General features: G+C 36.2%; 4 protein-coding genes and 1 non-coding gene across 5 annotated transcripts; 2 read left to right on the forward strand and 3 right to left on the reverse strand.

Moving 5' to 3' along the window:
* The first annotated feature begins 460 nt into the window (after window positions 1–460).
* Window positions 461–4517, forward strand: LOC118042052 (dolichyl-diphosphooligosaccharide--protein glycosyltransferase subunit 1A). Its single transcript, XM_035049595.2, has 10 exons — window positions 461–664; window positions 756–800; window positions 966–1600; window positions 1683–1830; window positions 1916–2092; window positions 2166–2234; window positions 2382–2471; window positions 3480–3638; window positions 3745–3969; window positions 4184–4517. The coding sequence occupies exons 1-10, from the start codon at window positions 557–559 to the stop codon at window positions 4373–4375; spliced, it is 1848 nt and encodes a 615-aa protein (XP_034905486.1). The 5' UTR covers window positions 461–556; the 3' UTR covers window positions 4376–4517.
* Window positions 4518–5918: 1401 nt separating this feature from the next.
* Window positions 5919–9865, reverse strand: LOC118042054 (MLO-like protein 9). Its single transcript, XM_035049596.1, has 15 exons — window positions 9737–9865; window positions 9462–9519; window positions 9101–9318; window positions 8733–8849; window positions 8430–8487; window positions 8222–8310; window positions 7905–7979; window positions 7735–7823; window positions 7576–7625; window positions 7436–7476; window positions 7172–7345; window positions 6919–6954; window positions 6766–6833; window positions 6537–6597; window positions 5919–6322 (listed from the first exon to the last, which is right to left on the reverse strand). Exons 1-15 carry the CDS (start codon window positions 9863–9865, stop codon window positions 5969–5971), a joined length of 1617 nt encoding a protein of 538 aa, XP_034905487.1. The 3' UTR covers window positions 5919–5968.
* A 2202-nt stretch (window positions 9866–12067) lies between these two features.
* On the forward strand, window positions 12068–12139 carry TRNAD-GUC (transfer RNA aspartic acid (anticodon GUC)). The gene has a single exon. It is a non-coding gene; the product is annotated as a tRNA-Asp (tRNA).
* Window positions 12140–12256: 117 nt separating this feature from the next.
* Window positions 12257–17584, reverse strand: LOC118042055 (protein S-acyltransferase 21). The gene is made up of 10 exons (XM_035049597.2): window positions 17030–17584; window positions 16303–16416; window positions 16067–16187; window positions 15453–15649; window positions 15046–15114; window positions 14892–14963; window positions 14629–14757; window positions 14059–14139; window positions 13764–13970; window positions 12257–13413 (listed from the first exon to the last, which is right to left on the reverse strand). Exons 1-10 carry the CDS (start codon window positions 17072–17074, stop codon window positions 12490–12492), a joined length of 1959 nt encoding a protein of 652 aa, XP_034905488.1. The 5' UTR covers window positions 17075–17584; the 3' UTR covers window positions 12257–12489.
* A 1395-nt stretch (window positions 17585–18979) lies between these two features.
* Window positions 18980–23330, reverse strand: LOC118042056 (MLO protein homolog 1). Its single transcript, XM_035049598.2, has 14 exons — window positions 23104–23330; window positions 22956–23013; window positions 22560–22825; window positions 22340–22456; window positions 22109–22169; window positions 21239–21324; window positions 21008–21082; window positions 20830–20918; window positions 20658–20707; window positions 20533–20573; window positions 20262–20435; window positions 20121–20156; window positions 19872–20000; window positions 18980–19663 (listed from the first exon to the last, which is right to left on the reverse strand). Exons 1-14 carry the CDS (start codon window positions 23227–23229, stop codon window positions 19259–19261), a joined length of 1713 nt encoding a protein of 570 aa, XP_034905489.1. The 5' UTR covers window positions 23230–23330; the 3' UTR covers window positions 18980–19258.
* Between the last annotated feature and the right edge of the window lie 2030 nt (window positions 23331–25360).

Consider the following 25360-nt stretch of genomic DNA (forward strand, 5'->3'; position numbering starts at 1 on the left):
ATGAACCTAACCAAAAAAAAACAAAAAAAATAAAGCCCCATGTTTGCATTTTAAAGAATTCCAAAATATAATATAAAGAAATCAATAATATCTTTTGATCCTTCCACTCAGGCCATGAGAATTATTATAATTAAATTGAAGAGAATTAACTCATGATTTAGTATCTAGTGAAAAGTGATGTGATATTTAATTTGAATTTTTTAAAAAATATTTAAAAAAATTTAAATTTTTAAAAGACAAAATTGTTTTGAATTAAGCTGAGTTAATTAGGGTTTGATTTGAGTCTTTATAACTATGATCAGATTCGATTTTAGAAAATAAAAAATGCATAATAATAATAATAATAGTAAGAAGAAGAGCGCATAATGGGCCGTATTATACTAGTGAAGGTGTGAAGCCAGAATGGGCTGGCCCGACCCGACGAAGAAATCGTGTTCCATCCAATCTATGAATGTGAGATGGAATCAAACCATAGAGCTGAGGAGGGATCCATCTCTCTATGGTCAAGTAGTTGCCTGCAGAGAAACGCCGTGCTGATCGACACGAAAGACTGGTCATGGGGTTACGATTCGATTTACTTTCTTTGTTTACGACACTTGCTCTGCTATCAACAACAACAACTACTGTTCTTTCCGATGTCGTTCTCTCCAAAGTCGATCGCCGTGTAAGTTCTCATTTCCTGAGAGATCTCATTTCTTCGATTGTTGTTTTTCCAGTTTCAAAATTATGCTGATGTGATCTATCTTTTGTTGCAGATTGATTTGACTTCACAAATTGTGCGCGTTACTTCCACATTAAAGGTGCTTCGCTGATTTGCTTCTTTTCTTCTTGTTTTTTTTAAGGATTTTGATGTTTGATGATTGTGTTTTCAACTGGAAATAAGTTTCTTGGATTGCTTGGAAATGGTTATTGGCCTGTAAATCATTAGCTTGCATTTTTCTTACTCTTTTACCCTACTTTTTCAGGTGGAGAATGCTGGTCCTGGTCCAGTTTCTGAGATTTTGCTTACTTTTCCTGAGGTTCAGGCCAAAGATTTGGCATACTTGACAGCGGCGCTTAATGAGGGGAAAGGGAAAGTGAGAAACTCAGGGAGTAGTCTCCCTATAAATGCTGTCAATCCAGAGGGAATGCCCCCTTCTCTGACTTTTCATTCAATATCATTACCCAAGGCTTTGGCTGAGGGGGATGTTTTGACTATAGATGTCTTAGCAGTATTTACTCATGCATTACGGCCGTTTCCTGAGGAAATTACGCAAGCTGATATTCAGCTAGTTTTGTTCCAGGATACTGCTCACTATCTTTCCCCTTATGCGGTTAACGTTCAGTCCCTTACTGTTAGATTGCCCAAGGCTAGAATCGAGACGTATACGAAGTTGGAGAATACAAATGTACACGGCTCTGATATCAAATACGGTCCATATCAAAACCTGCCTCCCTTTTCGTATGCACCTGTAGCTGTTCACTTTGAAACCAATCAACCATTTGCTGTTGCTCAAGAGTTGGTGAGAGAGATAGAAATTTCCCATTGGGGCAATGTGCAAGTTACTGAACATTACAACATTGTCCATGGAGGTGCTAAAAGCAAGGGTGAATTTTCCAGGTCAGTTGTTTTATTCTTTTCCTGTTATTATTATGGTGGTGACTGCTATCGAATTCAAATTTTGATTCTTAAAATCCTGCAGGCTTGACTTTCAGGCTAGACCCCACCTTCGAGGTGCGTCAGCCTTCAAGAATCTTGTTGCAAAATTGCCGCCAAGGGCTCATTCCATTTATTATAGGGATGAGATTGGAAATATATCAACATCTAATGTTTGGGGTGATCCTAAGAAGGTGGACATTTTGATTGATTCAAAATTTTTTTGACAATTAGAATAATTGCTTCCGTTTCTAATTCAAGTCTTCTCCTTAATTGCAGACAGAAGTATTGATTGAACCTAGATATCCATTGTTTGGAGGTTGGAGAACTACTTTTACTATTGGATATGGCTTGCCACTGCAAGATTTTTTATTTGAGTCAAAGGGAAAACGTTTCATTAACTTCTCTTTTGGCTCCCCTATAAATGATTTGGTCATTGATAATATCATTGTGAAGGTTAGTTCAGTGGAAAACGTTTCCTACAAGGATTTTTTCTTTACATGGTCTTGACTTTGTTTTCTTGTTGCAGGTTGTTTTGCCAGAGGGATCAAATGATATATTTACTTCTACCCCATTTCCGGCAAAACAAGGACAAGAGGTATTATAGAGCTAAGATTTATACTGTATTGTATTCTTATTTCTTATAGCTGTTTTCTTTTTCCTTGGGCATGTTTTCTTCTCTACTTCAAAAGACTGAGGCTATCGACCTTCATTTGATTGTCTTTGTCTTTGTGATCTAATGCAGACCAAAATTTCTCACTTAGATGTTGTTGGTAGACCAGTTGTTGTGCTGGAAAAGACCAATGTTGTTCCTGAACATAACCAGTATTTCCAGGTACTTCTATGGACTCTTTCAATATGTATGAACAGCATTGAAGTGCTAAAGTGTGAGCTAAGGCCATTTTTACTACTGTCTACCAAACTTAACTTTATTATGCTAATTATTGAATATCAAGTGAGGGACTAGCTGAAGACTAGAAAGTTCAACACAAATGGTAACGAGAGGGGTATTGGTCCATCTATAGTGTATTAAAAGGCATGGAGGAATGCTTTTGCTATATGTAATTTGGCTTGGTTTTGAGGGTGCTTGATTAATTCTTGTACAATTGTAGCATTGTTTTTGTGTTCGAAACATGTGCTTGTTCTCCAATTATTTAGACATATTTCACCAATTTGGAAAAGGCAGATGATATGTTAATCTTGTTGTAATTAAACAATAGCCTCCTTGTAGTGCAAGGCCTTCTGTATATTAATGGATTTAACAGATTCATTGATATTTCCTCCTTTATAGTTGTTTTGCTATTTTTTGGAGAAGTTATGGGACTGAAAAGTGATGGTCTTTCTGTTTGGGAAAGCTGTAGCTGTGGCTTTTGAAAAGCTACAAATTGTAGCTTCTAAAAATAATACATAGAAAGGGTTGTGATATTAGCTTTTAAAGTATTACCAAACACTTAGAAGCCACGGCCACAACTAAAAGTCACAGCCAAAGGTGATTCCCAAACGGGCACTTAATGTGACAAGAAATTGTAGCCATTACTGCTTTCTTGTGTGTATTGTGGTGCATGCGGGAGGGTAAACGTTGTGGTTTCCCATCCTTTGAGACTTGAAGAGCTCATCTTTTAGACTTACTGAGTTTCTAATTTTCCATTAAGCTGAAATGCAGGACCTAGATTTCTTAGATCTCTTCGTGATGGAACTTGGTTTTCCTTGTATTTGATGTACTCAACAATTGAATGCATCCTTCTGTGGATCCAAGAAAAATTAGAAACAAAAGTAGCTTCTGATTTTGGTGCTGTGCAGTGTATTGAAGACTATTTTGAAAATAACCCGGTTTGTATTGCAGGTCTATTACAGGTTCAACAGCTTTTCGATGCTTAGGGAGCCATTTATGTTAATTTCTGGATTCTTCTTCATTTTTGTTGCTTGCATCGTATACATGCATGTAGACATGTCAATCTCGAAGTCCTCTGCTTCTTATTTGGCAAAAATGCAGTGGGATGAGGTAAGTAGGATGTCATATGATGTACCCTTTTCAGTTCAGTCTGATGTAATTGTTTGCTAGTGAAAAAACCAACATATATAATAGAATTTGCGATTTCTAATTTCAGGTGCGGGCAACAATTCAGCAAGTCCAAAGTGTCATCAACCAATGCTTATATACGCATGAAAAGCTAGAAGCATCACTGCGTGATCTTTCTAGAACTGGGGATGTTCAAGCTTGTAAAACTGCTCGAAAGACTGCTGACAGTTTGTTGAAAGAGTATTCCAAAGAGTTAAAGCCCTTGCTTTCATTCTTGCAATCTTCTCCTCAGGCTACTCAAATATTACCTAAGGTTTGTCTATCTACTCATCCTTTATCACCAATAGAGGATAAATTTGTGGAATTTATTCCAAGAACTTAACAGCATTTAACCATCACCAAGGACATGAATTGTTACACGTCAAAACTTGAACAATGTACCGTTATAATGTTCTGTTACCATGCTCACCTTCTGTTTTGCTGTGCTTCTACATTCCCGAATGTAATCAATGCTACTGGTTATGTAGGTGGAGGAACTGGTGGCAAAGGAGAGGGAATTGCAAGAGAGGCTGATAGCGAAGCATTCAACCATAGTGGACTGCTATGAGAAGAAGATTGGAGGAAGGGAACTTGAGAATCGGGTTGCGTCGCAGCAACAGAAAGTTGTAGTTTTGAAGCAGGAGGTTGAAGACCTTCTTGATTACATTGAAGAGATATAGTTCTAGGTTCAGGTAGCCTGAGTATTGGAGTCAGAATTTGGTTATCTAAATTAATACTTGATAAGCTAACTGCAATTTTCTACGGTAATAGTTCACCAAATATAACTTTTACATGATAATGATATTCGTAGCTTTGAGCTTATATGAACTAATCATGATCTGCCTTGCATGTTGAATTTTGAGTCTGGCACTAGGGTCGGCTACGGTTATCAGGCAGAAATCATTTAAATTCTTTCTCAGAACTTCTCAAAAAAAGTTTTTTGTGCGCATTTCAAATGCCAAAATCGGAGCCTAAGTTGCAATTTTTGACCCCTGGTAATGCATTGCTATCTATTGATGATGCTCATCAGCTTATGCACCCGATATGTCATAATATAATTGATATTTTGCTTGTATTCTCGAAAGGAGGAAAAGAAATCAAATCGCCATCGGCACCCATTCCAATGCATTTAAAATAATAATAAAAAACCAGAACACATTGGTGGAAAATTCTTGAGAAACTGAGCTAAAATGTAAGACCATTTTCTTGACAACCGGCCTACTTTTGCAACTCTGGATTTATTTCAACATGAAGGGAAGGCGTTTCATCTTCCTTATTTATCTGAATCTTTAGGATTTGATCATAGGTTGCGTGTTCGCTCGCGCGTGTGGGAGGGAGGGATTATTGGAAGCAATTACGGAAAATATGACTAAGTATATGCAAACCAAATGGAGGAAAAAAAGCCGTAAGAACTTGCTGCTGCTCAACATGGCACTCTGACATTCTAAAGAAAACATGGAAAATCTTAATTTACGGATGAACATGAGAAATGATCAAGATTTACATGGGAGAATTATGTTCTTGTCTTTGTTTTGGTCTGGATTTTGCAAAATCTTGATGATGATTAACAGTCCATTTGTCTAAGCTCTGTATTGAAGCCATGGTGATGATGATGATGGCCGCTGGAATCCGAGAAAGGCTTAAGGTTATAAAACTCCCGCTAAACCCACATCTCTCTATCCACTCCTGTTACTGGAACCACCATTTTGACCCCACTTGGTTTTTGGTCAGTACATTCTTTTTAGCCCACTCTACTATTTCAACTATTTTTTCAACCAACAACCAGATTCTTGAATCAGGCCGGGTTTTATAACTATACTGAAAACAACAAACTGCAAAAGAACTACTATGATGAATTCAATAACGGGCTTGCGAGAATTGTCTTCCACAAGGTTTACCAAATATAGGACAGAAATATTTGTACTAGTACAACTTGCTACACAAACAAAACTGTTGATAATGTTTTGGATTTCATCTACATGTCGTATGAGGTTCTGGGAACAAATTTTTGTTGCTCCAAATGTGAGGCAACAGCAATCCGGAACCAGCTATCATACCTATCTTTAGACTTAGGTTTTCTTGCTGCACAGACCACAGCAATGGTCATGCGAAAATAAAAGGAGAAAAAAAAAAATCTGTATTGCCACACCTAAAGTGACCTTGTCAAGAACGTAACAGCAGTATTGTCTGGTATTCCCACTGCTACTGTGTGGGTGTGGGGCCCTTGAGACAAATGTTGTCTTGCGGCTAACATAACCCATCCATAACTATGCTTAACTCAGTAGATCCCGTTGGGCAAATGGGGAGCTGTTTTCACTAGGGCGATGCTGATGATTGACACTGAGTTCCACATCCACAATTGCCGTGATGTTAGCTGTGTGTTGATCATGGTATGCTGCTTCTGCTTCAATATCAGAGAAATCTGGACCTTCAATACCAAATTTATTAGGTCGAGGACGTGTGGGGGATGGGGAGTGCACTGAGTCATCAGGACTTCCACCCAGAATCTTTGTCGGGAGCTGATCCGGTTTCCCTTCATTCGTTTTCTTTACAGCCTTCTGATGCCAATTCTTTAGGGCCTTTGAAGTTTGTTGATCAAAGATTGAACGCTTCATGGTAGATCCCATCTGAAAATTTCAGGCAGGAAAACTAACTTTCAATGCTTTCATGTTGGCGCGGAGAATATAATATCCTGACACGACTCAGGAGTAGTCGCAGATGGAGCATATTGCTATGTTTTGCCTCACTTCTTTTAAGTATTTCTTTCGATTTGCTTCCACATCTGTAAAATGTTTAACCTAACATGAAATTTGGAAAGAAAATGTGAAAAATGAGTAATACCTGTGTAACAAGGGCATAGAGTGGAAGTGTGGCATAGCTACACAGGACTTGGGCTCCCACGCTGAGAATTTGAAACTTCCATTTGGTCATTTTTTCAACAAATTAATACAAATTCTAAGTTCATAACGTTACAGTCAAGCTTCTCTACTTCAGCATCGTATTCAGGATGATGTGTAGGCCTCTGTGGCTGATGCAAAAGAATATGCATAGGTGCTTCAACATGACTTACCCGAAAGTAACTCTGACGAATATGAGGACTGTATCTTGATTCAAACAAGATTCCTTCCCGAACTCATACTGCAGAAGCAGGAAAATTAATCATAAAAATCCTTCTGTGATCAAAGACAAATACAGTGAGAAGAAGAGAACGACAGGCCATTACCCATGCCCAAAGGAAATATGTTAGCTCAAATGCGTTCTGGACAGGAAGAAAACCAAAAAGCTCATTAGAAAAATACCGGAAATCGTAAGATAAAGATACAGGACCATAGAAATTTTTTCCCAAGTATCACTAATTTTTCTTCAAAAGAGACAGGAGGGGAAAAGAGAACTAAAATTTGCTGACAGAACTATCTGTCTTGAAGCAAAAGCTTCTCTACTCTTTCATGCGAAGAAAAGAAGGTGCCGTGTGAAACCTGAAAGAGGACAAAGTGGATGAGATAAAGGACTAATTCAGGCCAGGAAAACCAGAAATTTCTGTCAGACACTTGCACAAGTGGTATCCCTTGAACCACAGCATGTCTTTCTTTAATTTCAATAGCCATTTGTGCTATAATTGCTTGTAGTTTTGTTCCAACTGCTAAGGTAACCTTCAACAAAACCCATGGAAATATTAAATCTTTACCCAGTTAAAATAAAACAACACGAGAAGACAAGTCTGTTGTGAACAAATTTCTTACAAATAAAGGAAGAAAGGAAACACAGAACTGAGCCTTCCATCCTGAAAAGTACAAAACCAATAACTAATAGGAAGCCTTGGTTCAAGTTTGATGAAGACTACGAAAAGGCTAAACTGAAAAAAGAAACAGGAAGGACTGACCATGAACGTTCGAGAGCAGATTGAGAATTGCAGAGGCCCATAGTAGTGGACTGCCAGGAATGTGAAGATAGTGAATTGAAACTTACAGAAAGACAGTGGATAAATGAAGCAATACCTGTGAACTAAATTCATATGTTGAATATAGTTTGACTGCTTTACCTGATTCCGACGACTACCTTGAAATCATCTTCTAATGTTTTTTTGATATACTTTTGAAAATTAAACTTGCTTCCAGGAGCTAGATGGACCTATAAGAAAAACTCAATTTACCTGCCTATCATACTAATTCAAAATGATGGTTAGAACTTTTGCACCTGTTAGAGACTCACAGAAATGAATCCATGTCGCATGGTCAAGTAATCAGACTTTCGAACGGATCTGAAGAATTGTCGATAAAAGCATAGCTGGAAGGATTAAAAATTCAAGCACAGTTGTCAATACAAAAGCTAAGAACATAGGACTGAAATTAAATTCAAACATTTCAATGTTAAAACACGACATTGATTCAAATTCTACTATGGATAGGTCTATGAAAATGCAAGCATGGAGTTCAAAATTCAAAACTGATGCTAAGACACCAACAATTTATCGAAGCGGACATGAATCATAAGAGAATCTGAGGTGAAAACAGTGACTTCTTTCTTACCGAATAAAAGAGGATTGGAGTTTTTGTCCAGAAACTTGTGTGTCCTTTCACGAATGATGTCTCATGAGTGAGCCTGAATCTTGCAGGATCTGAACAATCAGCACTAACCTCACTAAATGCACAGCTTAAGATCACCAAATTCTTGAAAAATAAACAATGCATGCCTCAATATGAGGAATGTAGAACAGGTTATTAACATCTAGAATACCATTCATGGCATCATGCTCCCTCCAACTCTCGCGTTCCCAATCCTTCCAATTGCGTATCTGCATACGAGATTATAGCTTAAGGTCATGGAATGAAAAAGAAACGAGGTTACTCCAGCATGGAATGGAAAAGCATCAAATCCCAAACAAGTTGCTGTTCACTTTTCAGAGACCGGTCAGAATTTTCTGAAAATCTCATTCTCACCATGTCCCTTGCATCAGCTAATCAATGGCAAATCAAACTTCAAGGGACAAAAAAGAAAAGAAAAAAAAACCATTATAGAAACCCAAAAAGTACTCCCTACCTTCAATTTTCCAAGCATCATTGTTATGGCACTGTATACCACATGAAATACTGCTAAAAAGAATATGAAGATGTGCAACTGATGCAGTCCATCGACAGATATGAGAGGCACTGACCCCTGAAAACACAAATAGGCAACCATGAGTTACAGAATAGGATAAGAAAAGGCCAGCATAAGGTCACTTCATGAGTTATAGTTTCTAAACAACTTTGTATTATTCAAGAGGACTAAGGTTGCCTTTAATTAGTGTCTTACGACAGAAGTGACAAGAACATATTTAGTTATAGGTACGGAGACGGAGACAAAAACACTACCTAATTAACAAGGTTCAACTATTTGACGTTTCCTTGGAAACAAGGCATACTTACATCTTTGCACTCTGTACTTCCACTCCCACCAGCTAAAAATCTATGCGGAGACCATAAAAGCCTGCGATGATTCTCCCCTCCACTGTCAAGTTGTCCTTCTTGACCCTCCGCCGGGCATGGTAACATTGTATTTGCATACCTCAGAGGAATACAGATACCAGCAATATAGCTTTGGGAGAATGTCAGGGTTAGAGATATGAATCCTAAAACCATAAGCTCTGCAAAATTTACCAGAAAATACAGAAGAAAATATTAACGGTCCCTTGTAATTCCTTTTTTTTTTCTTTTTTTCTTTTTTGTAATGATCAACTAGAGAAAAAAAAAGATTATAAAAAGAGCTGATGAAAAAATATCAGCATACCCCCTTTAACTTTCTCAAGAGCATCAAATAACGCAGTGTTGTGTTTTTTTTGGAACCACTGAAATAAATAAAAAAAGAACTATTATTTTACCAATAAAAAAAGATCAATTATGGAGGAAGAAGAAATGAAATGCATATTTTCTATCACGGAAATCAGAAAATAAATGCAAAACACAAATTGATTTACATAATGTTATGGAATGCAATCGAAATGAATTTGGCAGGCATCAAAATTAAAAAAGAAAAAAGAAGTTAAACAAAAATAATTTATTTACCTGTCCAGTTCTATGAAGAACCTTCTCCAATATGATAGAGACAATAATCATGGCAGCACAAACTGCAGAGACTGCCCATGTCGGTGTCTGCTCGAGGTCTCTTGCACCCGGGGCTTCTCCACCAGCCATTTTCGTAAATTCTAATCTTGAAAGAAACAAAACTCAGACAGAAACAAAATGCACGAAAATAAAGGATCCCTCTTGATTAAAACCTGTGAACATTAACTTGTAAGAAAAATGGAATGGTTTTCTGAGAGTTTCCTAGATTAATAATAATAATAAATTAAAAATAATTCATTGGCTATTTCTCTGTTTTCTTTTCTTTTATTGAATTGAGAATTTATGGTGGTTATTATTATTATTCAATATTTCTTTGCTCGCACTCCTCTTTTCTCTTTTTCGGCCGAGGTTATCCCATAAATATCACAAGTGTGTAAATATAATAATATAAAAAGAAAATAGGAAAAACAAAGTGTATTTTCAGGCACTATATTGCTAATTTAAAAGGGAAATTTTTGCACGAATAGGCCAAGAAAACGCTATTAATAAACATCCCTCCTATTGTTGCCATCATTGTTTCCCAATCAGAGGTAGTGTTCGTTCGGTCTAAAAGTAGTGTTTGGTTAGAGACGCCAAGATCATCATGTTGAGGATCCGTGAGGATGTAGTGACTGAAATCCTTTGATGTTTTTCATACAAATCTGTTGTCCTTAGCAAGTACTAGAATCAACTTGTGTCAGATCCTAGGTTTGATACAAATCATTCTCTTCTTTCCTGAGCTACACGGCTTTCTTGCTCTCAGTTCTGGATCCTTACAAGGTTTAGTATTGTTCTGTTTCACGACCGAAAGTCCATAAGATAATCAAGCCTAAACAATCCCACAGGAAGTACAGGACCATCTCCTGAAAAAGATTTTTTGAAACAAACATTTTCTTCGTATTCTCTCTGGTTTCCGTCTTTCTACTCATGACCCAATTTTCATGTCCCGTTTTGGGACTGTACCAGAAAAGATTTCTGCTATCCCAGGTGACAAGTGGAATCTGGGTGTGGCTTGTCCGAGTTTATATATAGAGCTCAAATCTTGGTTTTAGGATAAGAAACTCATCTTTTTCGGATACAAAATTAGGGTCTAAGTAAGTGGAGAAATCCCAACTTCCAACTGACAATGCATCCAGTAGTGGGCTTGGATAAATGTTTGTATTGGGTAAGGCAATGCGGTGACATTATTTTGCTTTTGATGTGCCATTGTTATGCCCCCAGGATTGAAAGACCAAGATTATGAAGGAGAGTCTAAACCAGATGAAGGAGAGTTGCATGTGTGCAATATGAAGCCAGAGAAATCGAAGAAAACTGGCATGCCACCAGGTATAATGATGGTGTCGATCAAGATTCAAAAGCTGAAGCCATGGATTTTGCATTTGAAAACTTTGGCATCATCAAATACTTGTGTTTACATCCCTTTCATCCCTGCCTTAGCTCCTCTCAGTATCCTGTGTGCACAATGTGAGGAGGTTGTCTTGAGCAAGAACTTGGCTTCATTGACCAGGCATGCATGGAGTGCTTATCGCTTGTAAAGACTAATTTGCTACTTTGCTTATAAATTACTTTTAAGTTGAATAGTTAACTCGTATTCTATAGTGATTTACATTCTATACAATGTAATTTGCAAGTTTGAGTTCCGATTGAAGAGCTGAGTCCCATTTTTTTTAGTTCCAAGATCCCCAGTCGTAGTGATCACTTTTTTTCTTTTTTTTTCAAGTTGTATAAGAAAAGGCAACGAACTTAAAATACTAGCTTGTTTTATGGCAGTAGTAATTGATAATTATTGTTTTAAATCCATTTTTTTTCTTTTTTCTTGGAAATAAATAAATTAAAATCAAATTTTTATATTTAATGTGATCCTCCATCCAATCAGATTAGAAATAGAAATAAAAACGAAATATTTTCTTTTTTTTTAAAATAACTTGTGCTAAGATTCTTGCCAATCAATGATCAAATCTAACATCTAGTTCGGATCACTGTTCCAAAGAATTATTAATAAATTGATAGAGATTTCATATCAATGGAAAGCCTCCCTAATCTCTATAAAAACAGTAAATACACAAGAATTACAAACAGATCCTGTGTAACAAAATTTTTCTAAATATTCTTCATCAGCCAAGCAATTAAATATTCAAATTACCAAGAGATACTATATAAGGACAGTTTTGTAAATATTCTTAATCACCCAAGCAATTAGAGTTTCAAATATGAGAGTAAATCGGGATGCTAAATATACCACATTCTGTTAATAACGTTTTATATTTTAATTGAGTAGCCGTTTCCAACCGTGTCGTTGTAGTATAGTGGTGAGTATTCCCGCCTGTCACGCGGGTGACCCGGGTTCGATCCCCGGCAACGGCGCTTTTAGCTTCACATTGCACTTCTTCCCTACTTTTTCATTTTGGAAAATTGATGCCTAGAAGAGATTGACTTGGTTTACCTCCATTAGCCTTGGCCTTGCCCATTTACATCCAAAGCAGACAAAAACTTGTGAATACCATTATAAATAATCATAGAGTAGACACAAGTTATCAGCAATCAATTTATGTTGCTGAAAACCCTATGTCCTTTGGCGATTGCATTAATTATGGAGGTTAGCAAGAGCGGAGTATCAAAAATACTGCACAGGAAAGGAAAGTGGGAAAGTTACTGTAAAGAACCTAATTCTATGCATCTGGAAAAACAAATCACTGTTCTCTCATTTTTGTGCTCTAAGGAGACCTAGATGAATACAGGTTTTGATGGGAATCGCTTGGGACAAACACAGGAAGTTGGTCACCCCTCTGTGATCTGCCCTGCTGATAATGACTAGAGGTGGATCCTCTATCCTGGCTCAGAGTCAGTGAACTACCAGTCCTCCCTCTGCTTAGCTGCTCATTGACAAGGGGACCACCAAAAAATATAGATTGATCTGTGTACAAAAGCTCTGTTCCCCGAACCTGGGATGAAGAACCAGCACCTCTTGTAGAAGAGACAAAGCGTCCAGCTTCTGGATCCCAGTAAACAGTTGTTCTCATATTCTCTGCTGCACCTAAGTTTCTTCTCATGGGAATTTGGGCCACATTCTCATGAGAAGGATTCCCATCTACGTCACTTTGTCTTGCTGACCAAGGAGATTCATCTGCTGAGGTTTGATAAATGGGGTTGAAGTGGTCTCTGTTTGAAGTTTGCTGCTGTATTGGAGAAGTGGCAAGGTTAGAGACATTAGCACTGCTAAAATTGCCAAGACTCTGATGCCATGATCCAATGTCATCCCTGCTAGCATGACTAGCATTGCTGGCTGGATATGAGTTAGTCATGGAAGGAGATAGACCTGGCATCACTGCTCTAGCATTTTTATTTTGAAACCCTTGATCAGTACTGATCGGACTGCTCCTTCCACTAAAATTGCTGTTGGACAAATGATCAGCATCATATGGGTTATATCGAGAACCTATGGGACGTAGCACGGATGATGAGGCTCTAGCCTTTGCAGCTGCTTTAATAGCCTCACTGGAATCCAATTTAGCAAGTTTCCATGCACTGATTCGAACTGGACGCTGTGGTAACTTTTTGGCTTTGTCAGCTTCCTGTATTGCATCTGGATCAACTGTGGATGGTAAGCGTCCTCTCTCCAAATGTGGAATAATTTCATCCTGCTCATTGACAACCCAAAGCTAATCAAATCCCAACCTCATTGTTAAAGGTTATGAGAAGGGAACACAAAATACCAAAGGATATAATTACTACAAGCAGTGCACATAGCAAATTGTAACAAAAAAAGAAGCAAATTCTACCCTTATTCTGTTTTAAGTTCTTCATTAATGGAATAAAATAATGAATACTAATTGTAGTTGAAATCTTCCTTTTCAAAGACAATTCTTGCAGTCATAATTTCACACAGTAGTTACGTAGAAAAGAGATGAACCAAGCTATGTGTAAGTCTTAAGTCCACCATAGGCAACACCAGCTTTTCACAGTAACTTCATTTGGATGGAAGTGGTACCTGGTGGTCCATGAAGATTCTTGGAGGGGTACACCAAGCACCTTTAAATTGCAAATTCATTCCTATAGAGCTTCTTCCACTCACTGCAGTAACAGCTGAACTGGTTGGTGAAGATGGCAGACTTTGCTGCTCTCCTCCATCTACAGATGGTCCAGGTGGTTCACTCTGAGTTCTCATGGCAACTACATACTCATACGTTGTGATACCCTGCAACAATAAAAAAAATATCACCAATTGCATATTACAGCGGAGGCAAACATGGTAAGAGAGGAGGCAAGGCTATTTATGGACGCACCTTTCGAATCAGAATCAAGTGGAAAAAAAATAGTTCCCCCAGAGGCACAGTAGCAAGCAAAGATAGGAATGTGCACAAGGCCTGGATCCATTGTTAAGTTAACATTATAGAATACAATAGTATAGCATTAACAAAGAGAAACTTTATTGTTGTAAAAGCCACAGCATACTCCAGTCCCATCCAAATCATACATGTATCTACAGAAATGTGCAAAACAACAAAAAAACAACTCAATGTTACCAAAACAAAAATTCCACAACTAAGATCATTGTAAAGTTTTATGCGTAATATACTAGAGTAGCAGTATGAACTTAGCATCTGTAAGGACCAATTTATCATTTCTTCAACAAAACCCACACCGATGATAATTTTCTGCATTCTGTGTCCTGTTATAAATAATAACAATAAGAAATGCACATTTGTCTCTAACATAATATGTTGATCACACAAGTAACAACAACCAGACAATGCTTGTTTATAAATTTGAAGTACCTTTCCAATAAACATAATCAAAATACTATGTTTATGTAGACATCTTGTATAAATCAACAGAGAAATTGGGAAGCATACCACTACTGTTGCAAAAGGGGGGCGTGAGAATCCAATGCCAAGTTTCTCCACTATTTGATGATCCATGGCCTTTCTATCTACAAAGCATCGAACAAGGACAGCAACACCAACTCCGAATTCAACAACAAGCTGACAGACAGACACAAAGGTAAACAAAGATGAGAAAGCATATTTTGTTTGGATCCGGTGAAGGTATCTGATGCAAGAGAATTATGATGCAACAAAAATAAGAAACAAATAACAAACTAAATCGGAAATTTTACCCAGACAAGGCTTGTTGCCATAAGGGAAACAAATGTGATGTAGTTTTTCCTCCCTACACAATTGTTCAACCACTGCATCATAGAACAGATATTTCATAAAGCCCAATATTGCGGAAGGGATATGAAACAACAAGGATAAACATCTAAAACTCACACGACAGTGATGATCAAATCCATCAACACATTTGTCACAACTTCTGCAATGTTTGCTGAATTTGCGTACCTAGGAAAAAAAAATTCAGCAACATGATATAATATGTGAGCTTTATTTAAAAAGAAAAGTGTGAAGGGAAAATGAACACACGCTCTCCTACAGAATGTAATTCTTCCCTGCCATTATGGTAATGATCAACTATGGGTAACTAACTCAATTGATAACCAAGACTTCCTTGATTGGTTGACTTGCTGTTTCCCCTTTTTTATGTTTCCTTCTACCTTTTACCCTTATTTTTCCCTTTCCTTCATTTTTGTGTGTGCATAGTTTGTGGGCAGGGGGATTCCACATAAAAAGGAACTCTATCCCAGACAATCAAAATAAAACCTTATGGAATAAACCTGCACCTCAGCATTGCAAAGTGTACAGAACAAAGCATCCTCTCCAGATTCTTCCTGTAGAATATCTTCATCTTTACAGCAATCTTGTTTCACAAGAAAACAGCAAAAGAAACCTCCAAGTCTTGAACACCAACTTGAACCGTATTTATAGGATTTCCCTCCATTTTTTAACCTTATTTTGCTAGGTTCTTCAGCAGAATTTCCTGATGAAAGACCATGAAGCTTTTATAATTTTGTTTTTAAAAAGGAAAAATATTATGAAAAAGCTTATATCCTCAACAGAAGTCTCATAACTCCACAATAGACAATATGTTCATTTCAATAAAAAGGTTGAGCAATTGCCCACCTACATCTGTCATTCAACTGAGAAAAACTGATACAAACCAAAAACACTTAAGAAACTCAGTTTAGACTTTAGACACTACAATAGCATGATCATCATCATTTCTTGACAAAGTTTCAGAATGCTTCAAGTTTCCTTTCTAAGGGTCCGAGAGCACAGGCTACTACTTCAGTGTTTTCATTATCCATATTATACATCACCATTAAATGTTGACTCCAATCTAAATCTGCAATTCATCGATTTTCTAGTTAGAGAACTGCATGGAAAGTAGACTAACCAGGCAGATCTGAATCATTTTCTGATTTATGGCCTGCTGTCTCATCAGCTTCTAGTAGAATTCCAGGATCGGCCGGATCAATTGCAGTGCATCGTACATATAGAATAAATACGGAGAGCGCCTGAGAAAATCAGAAAAGAGGGAAAATGCAATAAGGCAACAAAAACACCCCAAAACAAGAAATCAATTACTAAAAATGAAAAAGAAATGGCAGGGAAGAGCATCATTGTGCTTACCAATACAGAATAAACACCAATAGCCACATATTCATAAATGACCTTCCCAAGAAAGGGAGCAAAAAAGGCATAGAATGCAACAGTGAGCACGAAGAAAACTGTAATAGCCACAATCTGTGCACCAGAAACTTTCAACATCAGTACTTAAATTTAACAACAAACAACAACGCTTGTTCACAAACCTCCCCAATATACAGAACCAAAGACCTCAAATCATTTGACCAAACACCATCATGCATAAACCATCTATACCATCAGCATTTTGCAAAACACTACTAATCAATATCCACTCATATGATTTTCAACCATTAACATTTAACTTTGTTTTCTTACCACAACAGCACAGGTAGGTCCCTCCCTCCCTGGCTTGATTCACCTTGCTTTTCTTAGAAAATGGGCAACGTGAGTAGAACAAGATTATGCAAATTACGGTAACGCGAGGTCACATCAAGCCATCTCAACCATACTTGGCTCAAAACTCCACTTCAACAACCCATTTATCTCATAAACCAAGCCATTACTAATAAAAAAAATTACCTTCAAATTTGGACACTCCAAAATAGAAACAAACACAAATTTTTATTGGGCTTCTCTCGTATTACAGCAAAATTATTCCACTACAGTAATTTAATGCAAAAAAGAAAAAATTTCCAAATAAAGCCTGAATTTTTACTCATAATCTGAAAAAAAAAAAACATAACAAGCAAAAAGAGAGAAGGAAATGCACCTGAAAAGTATGAACAGGGAGTTGCCATCCATGTCGCCTAGCCATTATTTAGAAAATAAAAAATAAAAAAAGTTCAAAATTTTCAATTAAATCCAACTACCCTCTAAACCCTGTGACTAAACACCTTATGTAAATCTATGTGCAAGAAAAAAAATTGAAAACTGCTGTATTTCTTTGTATTCTACAGTGGTTCAGTGAAGTAAAAATGGGTTCAAAGCGGTCATCAATCAGAGAGAGCGAGAGAAACTTGGATGAGCAGGAGGAGGGGGAGAATTGGTTTTAACGAAAAGGACTGGATTGGACTACACTTTGAGACTGAAAAATGCGTTTTTGTTTTTGTTATTTATTTCAATACTGTTTTTCGGGCAACGGTTTGATTTTAATAAATACTGTATTTGCACTTTGGGTCATTAAAAACCCCTAATTTGCAGTAACAATTTACATTTTTTCCTTCTTTTTATTTTTACAAAATTTCGTTAACGTTTTTCCTTTTTTTTTTTTTTTTTGGTTTATTTTACCAAAATTAGCAAGCTTCTGGTCTCTATCAATCCCATAGATATGATAGTCTTGTATCAATTGTTATGATAATCTATTTAATGAATAATTAAATCTATTCAGTGTTTTTTAAATATTCTATTTGTTTTTTTATAAACTCCTTTTATTTTGATAGTTTGCTAGACGATGATGATAAAATAATGAGTATTTGAGAAGAACTCTGATAAAAAATAATAAAAAAAAGAGTTTGAGCACAATGTATAGGCATTGGATTAAAAGTGTATTCGAAGTGCAATTAATAAAAAAAGATAGAAAATATATATCTACTATATTCAACATTAATAGCATATAATATGATATAATTTTAATGAAAATATATGTATTATATGTGTATATTTGATGCTTATATATAAAACAAATATATCAAAAAATAATTTCAAAACATTATAGAACTTCAAAATGAAGATTTTTTCATCAAATATCAAACTTGTATTTTGGATATGGGATTTACATTAGCCATATACCTAATGTTTTCTTACTAAAAATAAGATACAATATGGTTTTTAGAGATAAATATGTCATAATTGCTTAAAAGTCAAACACTTATATGTTAGATGTTATATACAACTAAAAATTTAATAATTTTTTTATAGTATTTGATTATTATTTTGAGATAAAAAATAAAGATAATAATAATAATAAATAGGACATGTTCCTTGCACTTTCTATTTTAAGAATACATAAATTTATTTCAAGATTGTTTTAATTGATTTTTTGTATTTGTTTTTATTCTCTAACCAAACATGTTATTAAACAAGATCTTAATATACTTTTATAATAAAAAAAGGCATGAAATATTAGAAATAATTAAAATTATATGATCATATTTTTTATTTTTACATGGAAAATGCTTGACCTTGAAACTCTTTCTCCTGATGCAGATTAATATGGCGATGTACAAAATAATATGTTTGCTTGATTATTTTTTCCCTTTTCTTTTCCATCAAGGAAGAGAAGGCCCAAATGATGCTAAAATTATGAATCAGCCCCATCCCTCTAGAAAAGGGAAGCTTCTTGTAATCATGTAAAATCATAATTATATGTATATGTAAGCATTTTGACTTGGACGCTTAGCCTAATTGAGCTGTACTGCCTAAGGCAATTAAGTAACCATCAATATTAAACTAATCTATGCGTGCATTTTTATTCACCATTACTGAGATTTCTGCCCAAGATGGTTCCAATTGTTTAATGGCAAATGCTTTCATGATTAGTATTCTAATTATTTGTTTAACCTAGCTAGTGGGTTCCTGCTCCTTTGATTTTCTGTATACTATATTCATCCACTGTCTCACTAATCCCTTGTCCATTGTCAGATTTACCAGCTCCAAGTTGTTTCTTAAAACTATTGTTTTTTTTTTTCTTTTTTTTAAGTTTCCTGCCAAGTACTGTGATGACTGCATGAATGAAAAATTAAATTGCATGAATAATTAATGGATACTCTTGATTTCTCGCTAAATTGGCATGTTATTGACGATCTTCTGTTTAACTTGATACACAAATCTATCTCTCTGTTATTTTCCCCCCTGCAATGTTTCATATCTATGGTTAATTCAGCAGGAGTCGATTTACAGATTAGATAGATAAAAAATCGGGGAATAATAATAATAAAGTGGACTTAATGTTAACTATACAAACAGCAAGAGTTCATAAAGGGAAAAGGAGAGGCATCCATCAAAGTTTGACAAAAGAAAAGTCAGCACTAGGGGCTTCACTTTGTTCTTGATGGTGATCTTGTTTTCTTGACTCGTGCCTATCATGAGGGGAAGCATCAAGCTCCGAGAGCTCGGTATCGGATGCGTAGGACATCGCCGAACTAATGACACTTTCGACATCCGGTTGACTTGGCCTGTACTTGTGAAGCAAATGTATAGGCGATGTACCTCGGCTTGGAGTGGAATCAGCACTCATGAACCCTGGACTCGAACCACCTTGACTGATCATGAACCCTGGACTGGAACTACCTTGATCACCTCCTGATTGTCTTGATTTCTTTCTTAGCTTTGCTGCCTTTTGCCATTTTCTAAGTGCTCTTGCTGTTTGTTCCTCAAATATTGCTTTCTTCATGTGAGAACCCATCTGTAATTCAAAACGAATAGAAATTTAAGTTAAGTAATTCAAACTTGCTAAGAGTTCTTTAATTAGTTGAAGTGTTTTCTGGCGTTTGTTTACTATTTCGGGACGTAAAAAACAAAGACAATTGAAAGAGTCATGTTCTTGCGTCCTTGATCAAACATGTTTCTATACTTTTTATATCTTTTTTTTTTTTTTTTTGAGAATTACTTACTTGTGTAACCAATGAATAGAGAGGGAATGTTATATAGCTACACACGAACTGAAGGACCAATCCAAGGAAAACCCTTGTCAAAATCACCGCCAGGTTTTCATGGAAACAAGATCTGATCCCGAATTCATACTGCCATCACAAGCCATACAAACCAACTCCTTAGAGGGCTGCTTACTTAAGTGAAATTTTAGTGAATTGAAGGAAAAAATCAAATAATTCAAAGTATTCGAGCCCTCAAAATGTTCTTACCCATGTCCACAAGAAAAATGCCATTTGAAACGCATTCTGTAAAAATGGATCAGCATTAGTAGTTAGTACGTAAACATTCCATATATTTTGAGTAATTATCGAGTTTAGAATCTGATCCGCAATGGGGATGCATATGTATACCTGGAACAGTGTGTAATGTATCAAGAGGAGAATCCAATGGGGTCGATTAAACCAGAAGAACTTGTTGTTAGGCTGAACCACTGGAACTCCTCTAACTACATGACTTCTGTCTTGGATATCTTGAGCCATTTCCATGATAACTAGTTCAAGTTTAGTACCCACCAAAAGAAGTATCTGCACATTGAGGGCATATAATCAAGAAGACAGATACAAGGAACAGATTTTGTTTTTGTAGGAAAGAATTTAATGAATATTTATGTGCATTTCTTACAACTAGAGGCACAACTGTCAACCAGGTGAGCGTGTACCATCCTGCACCATTAAAGAGCCAAATTATGACCAATCCATACCATCAAGTTCGTAAACAGATCATATGAGAGAGTAGAAGAGGCTCACTGTAGACATTCAACAGCAAAAAGAGGATGGCAAAAACCCACAGTGGCATGCTGTAAAATCATAATTAATAAATAGACTGTTAACATCGAGGCCAAGCTATATACAGTCAAACAGAAGTAACCTCAATCCATTGCTCTGAGCTTAAGCACTAAATATGTGTCGAATAAGATACCTAATGCCCACAACCACCTTGAAGTCATCTTCCATGCATCTTTTGATGTACCTGTGGAAATCAAACTTGCTATTTGGAGCAAAATGTGCCTGCAATGCTATATATCAGCAATCCACTAACTAGACTAGAAACATATTTAGCCTTCAAAACTATAATCAAGATGACGGAGACAAGTTACGTTAATAAATCCATGTCGCATAGTCATGTAATCCACCTTCGTTACTGAACCAGTGAATTGCCTGAAGAACGCAACCTGCCAAAAAAACAACGTTAAAATGAATTCGGACCCCACCGGTAAAGAGTCAGCTTGTTGGATATAGTTTGGCCTGGTCAGGATCTAGATTTCTGCATAGCTGGTTTTCAAGTTGGAGTAATAGAGAACATAAATGGCATAAATTAATAAGCTTACAATCCATTTGATTCCTGGAGCTGTGGAGATGCCAGAGTGACGCCTCACGAAGGAGGTCTGGCGAGCAAGTCTGAATCTTGTTGGATCTGAAAAATTGATAAGAAGGCCCATTAATCCTTAAATGGGCTCGCAACAGATCCAATGACACATTCACATTTATTATTTATTGTGTTTTGCGGGGTGAAATTATTATTTTTTTTAAATTGATTTTTTTTATAATTTTAACATCCTCAAAAAATAATTTTTGAAAAGTATTTTAAAAATCACTTAAATCATAAAGGCATATGCAAATCCTTAAATCATGGTTTTGATGCAGCAGAATGTAACGGATGTTATTATTATTATTAATTAATGGTTATGTCATGAATACGTTACATGTAAAGTATTTTAAGATTTAAATATCTAAAAATAAACAAATCTTAATTATTATGCATGTGTATATAATCAATTAATATAAAATTATTGACTCTGAGCAGATAAAATACATTGATAAAAATCAGTAATTGTTTTCTAAAAAATAAATTAATATTCTTTAATTGTGAATTCTATTATACTATACCATTTATAAAACAAAAAGACAAATGTAATTGATTAAAGTGATGAAAATAAATATATAAATAAATAGATTTTTTAATTAATTTTAAATTGAGTTTCTATATTTTTAAAATAAACAAGGAGACATGTTCATTTTATCTTCATTATCTTTGTTTTTTTTTTTTGAAAAAGTAATTAAATATTATTCTTTCGTCTAAAGGTAATCAAAGCTTAGAATTCCACGATGCAATTAATCAATATAAATTATACTGTGTGAAAAAAATGCAGAGGACATCATAAAAACTACTTACAAAAAGAAAATATAAAAAATATTACCGTTTGTAAACTGGTACTCTATTGAAGAAGTCTCCAATTCCCAAGTCTTCCATTTCTTCATCTGTTCAACAACCCCAGTTAACAAATTCTTCAGAGACGTCTACCATGAATTCTAGATGCATAGCTAGAATTTTAAGAACTATAGCTCATACACATAATATTATTAAATTCAGTCTAATTCAGCAGATCATTGTGATGATTAGTCGATTAGAAACCTTGCCTGAAACTTACCTTTGCTTGCCCCAGTGCCATAGTAACGACACTGTAAAGAACATGAAAAATGGCAAGAACAAATAGAAATATGTGCAATTGGTGCACTCCTGTTTGCGAAATCAATGAAACTGTACCCTGCAACCAAATAAAGAGAAAAAAGGGATTTATCATATTTCCACCTTTTCCATATTCGTTAATTCTTATCAATTACAAGAAGTTAGCTTTGTTAATTAGTCACCTTGGAGCAATAGCCGCCGCCGCCAGCTGCCGCCAACACTCTGTGGATTGCTACATTTTCCGCAAATGAAAATAACATCCTCTTATTATCACCTCCATCATTGCCGTCACCTCCTTTACCGCCATTTTTATCTTTATAGTTGTCCCCAACGTAATCATATTTGCAGGGAAGCATGACGTTTTCGTATTTCTCAGGGATGCATATCTTTAAGATAGCGCTTGTACCCACAGTAATCAGCAAAGATATGAAGCCCAGTAGCATTAACTCTGTAGTGACAAACATATTCGTCAAATTAAACTAAAGAACCCCAGCAAGGTGTAATTTTTAATAACTATAGACGCAGCTGGACACTCGTCACCAAAAATGCTGTTTCTAGCAGCGATTAAAAAGACTTACCAGCTTTAATTTTCTCCAAAGCTTCACTCATGGCCTTCTTTTGGCGTTTTTGAAACCACTGTAGTGTGCGTCAAAGCACAGGGGAAGTGAGAACAAATTAAAATATAGAGCTGAGCACAGATTTTAAGCCGATGTAAGAATCACTCACCTTTCCTAACGACTGAATCCCATGTTCTATTAGAACAGATAAGACCACAAACACTGCACAAACTGCCGCTACAGCCCATGTAGGTGTGTTTTGCAAGGTCTTGTCTCCATAAGAACCAGCTGCCATGGTTGCTAGCCAAATTGCACTCCGTTCAAACTTCAAGCACTTGGTAGGAAAATGGGCAAACTAGAAATATTTCTCGGCCAAATTTATGGAACTGGTGACCAATCATGGAAATGGAAGGCAATGGTCGTAGATTTATGCTTAAGATTTGCCACCAACAACGCGGTTTTAATGTGTAATAAAATTTGTCATATACCTTTTGTTGGTATTACATGAGGCTGAGAATATTAGCTTTGTCATCTGAAATTCCGCCACTTGGACCCCTTGACATGAGCCGGCTGAGTCAAAAATCATTAATGGGATGGATCGAACCATTGTCATGGCTCTACAATAAAATAACCTTCAAAGTTTTGCATATAAAAAAACTACTATAAAAATTGGCTTCTTGCATACAGTATTTTTCATCAATCTCTGGAGATTTGATGCATCATATGTGGTTAGAGAATGCGTTGAAAGAGTCAAGAAACCAGGCAGAGGCTATCATTTCAAACAAACCCACACTAAACCAATATCTGTCGTTTTGTGATTTTAATTGTTCAAGATTCGATATAGTTTATCGAATTTATGCTTTCCTGTACTACGCAATATTGCTAGTGATGTTCTTCCTTGATGTAGTTGCTTGAAATAGGATTCATGCCGTGTGTCGGAGGATGACATGTGAAGAGAGTATTATGGAAATACATTCTTCATATCACGGCACATCACAAGTGTTATATATTACAGATCACGGCAAATCAGCAAGTGTAATAGCACCTTGATTCCAGGAGTTAATTATTTGTTTTCCTTGTACATTTTATAGACTACACAGCTGTAGTTGACTCCTCAATTATACAGTGATCAATATAAATATACATCATCTCTCTCTCTGTGAACAAGACACGAGAGTTTCCAGCATTTTTCTCATTTGTTTTATGGTATCAGAGCAGGAGTTCACAAAATCGAGAGAGAGTAAGTGCTATTGTGGGTGATGGTACAGGCTTGTGGAGCCTGTTTCAGTCCGTAAAGAGTCTTCTGTAGTAAGCAAATATGACAGGGGAAACGAGGATGCACATAGCAAAGAGGCTAATGCATGTAAACGTCTTAAGTGAAGTTGTCATGAAGGAAGGCTTTTTGTATATCAATCTGACGTATCGGCCACTGGTTGGAAACAATATAGCTGAGCATGATGCGAATAGTGGCAGGTTTTACCACAGGGCTAAACGTGTCATGGAAGTCAATTCTTGGCTGTTGGTGATATCATTTGGCAACAAGTCTTGCCTTTCTTCGTTCAAGAGAACTATCAGACTTGCGTTTGGATTTGAAAATCCATATATAGCCGACTACATTAAGACTAGGCGTGGCAGGGATTAAGGACCGTGTTCCATTCCTCATGAGTGTTGTGAATTCATCATCCATGGCTGCATGCCATTCACGATGTTTTGAAGCTTCTAAATAGCAGGTCGGCGATTTTAGAATGTTATCTGTTACAAGAAAAGTTTGTGGCAGGGGATACCGAACAGTTCCATCAGTATTTTTCTTTGGTTTAACGATATTGAATTTCGCTCTCCTTCTTTTTTGGTGAAGGATGAGGCAACGGGGAGAGTTCGAGTATAGTTGTTAGACATGATTAGTAGATTAAAAGTCTTGAATTAACGGGATCATCAGGTGAATTTGGGTTAATCATATATAATATTAAAATAATGTTGTTTTTTTTTTTTTCTAGTGTTAGTCAATCAGGTCACGAAAAACTTTACTGGTCTAAATTTCTTATTCAGTGCAACTAGAAACCTATTTCGAGTTAAGCTATAGTTTCTGAATTTTCAAGGTTAAAAACTATAAGAAAGAGATATTTGAGTAATCTGCACCTGCTGCCATTGCCATTTGTTTTGATAGTTCTCCCGCAATACAAAAAATGACATGTTCTGTTTACTTCCAGGAGGTCAGGGCTCTATGCCACTAATTAACGAGTGCTTCATATAGTCACAAATGATTTGGGAGGTGGAAGTGGCCGACGGATTGTTTCTTCTTGTTGTAGTTTTCCTTTTCTTGTATTTTGTTTTTCCTGAAAACATTGCATGGACTAATTCCTTCATCGGAAAACTACCACACGCGATTCTTTATTCGAGACATTGATGCACATGTTCTTCCTTCCTGA

Source organism: Populus alba, chromosome 2, assembly GCF_005239225.2.
Source record: "Populus alba chromosome 2, ASM523922v2, whole genome shotgun sequence".
In the NCBI taxonomy this organism is placed as follows: domain Eukaryota; kingdom Viridiplantae; phylum Streptophyta; class Magnoliopsida; order Malpighiales; family Salicaceae; genus Populus; species Populus alba.

Bases quoted from the DNA above. Each gene is read 5' to 3' on its own strand.
- LOC118042052 (XM_035049595.2), top strand. From the start codon at position 557: ATGGGGTTACGATTCGATTTACTTTCTTTGTTTACGACACTTGCTCTG. The intron at 2,235-2,381 runs GTATTATAGAGC...GATCTAATGCAG, and splicing joins CGGCAAAACAAGGACAAGAG to ACCAAAATTTCTCACTTAGA. The intron at 3,970-4,183 runs GTTTGTCTATCT...CTGGTTATGTAG, and splicing joins CTACTCAAATATTACCTAAG to GTGGAGGAACTGGTGGCAAA.
- LOC118042055 (XM_035049597.2), bottom strand. From the start codon at position 17,074: ATGGCTAGGCGACATGGATGGCAACTCCCTGTTCATACTTTTCAG. The intron at 16,417-17,029 runs GTGCATTTCCTT...TCTGGTGCACAG, and splicing joins TCCCTGTTCATACTTTTCAG to ATTGTGGCTATTACAGTTTT. The intron at 16,188-16,302 runs GTAAGCACAATG...TGATTTTCTCAG, and splicing joins TTGGTGTTTATTCTGTATTG to GCGCTCTCCGTATTTATTCT.
- LOC118042056 (XM_035049598.2), bottom strand. From the start codon at position 23,229: ATGGCAGCTGGTTCTTATGGAGACAAGACCTTGCAAAACACACCTACA. The intron at 20,001-20,120 runs GTAAGAACATTT...TTGTGATGGCAG, and splicing joins CATTTTTCTTGTGGACATGG to TATGAATTCGGGATCAGATC. The intron at 19,664-19,871 runs GTAAGTAATTCT...TTTGAATTACAG, and splicing joins TCTATTCATTGGTTACACAA to ATGGGTTCTCACATGAAGAA.
- LOC118042054 (XM_035049596.1), bottom strand. From the start codon at position 9,865: ATGGCTGGTGGAGAAGCCCCGGGTGCAAGAGACCTCGAGCAGACACCG. The intron at 8,850-9,100 runs GTAAGTATGCCT...TTGTGTTTTCAG, and splicing joins GAAGTACAGAGTGCAAAGAT to GGGTCAGTGCCTCTCATATC. The intron at 6,598-6,765 runs GTAAGTCATGTT...TCAAATTCTCAG, and splicing joins TTCGTCAGAGTTACTTTCGG to CGTGGGAGCCCAAGTCCTGT.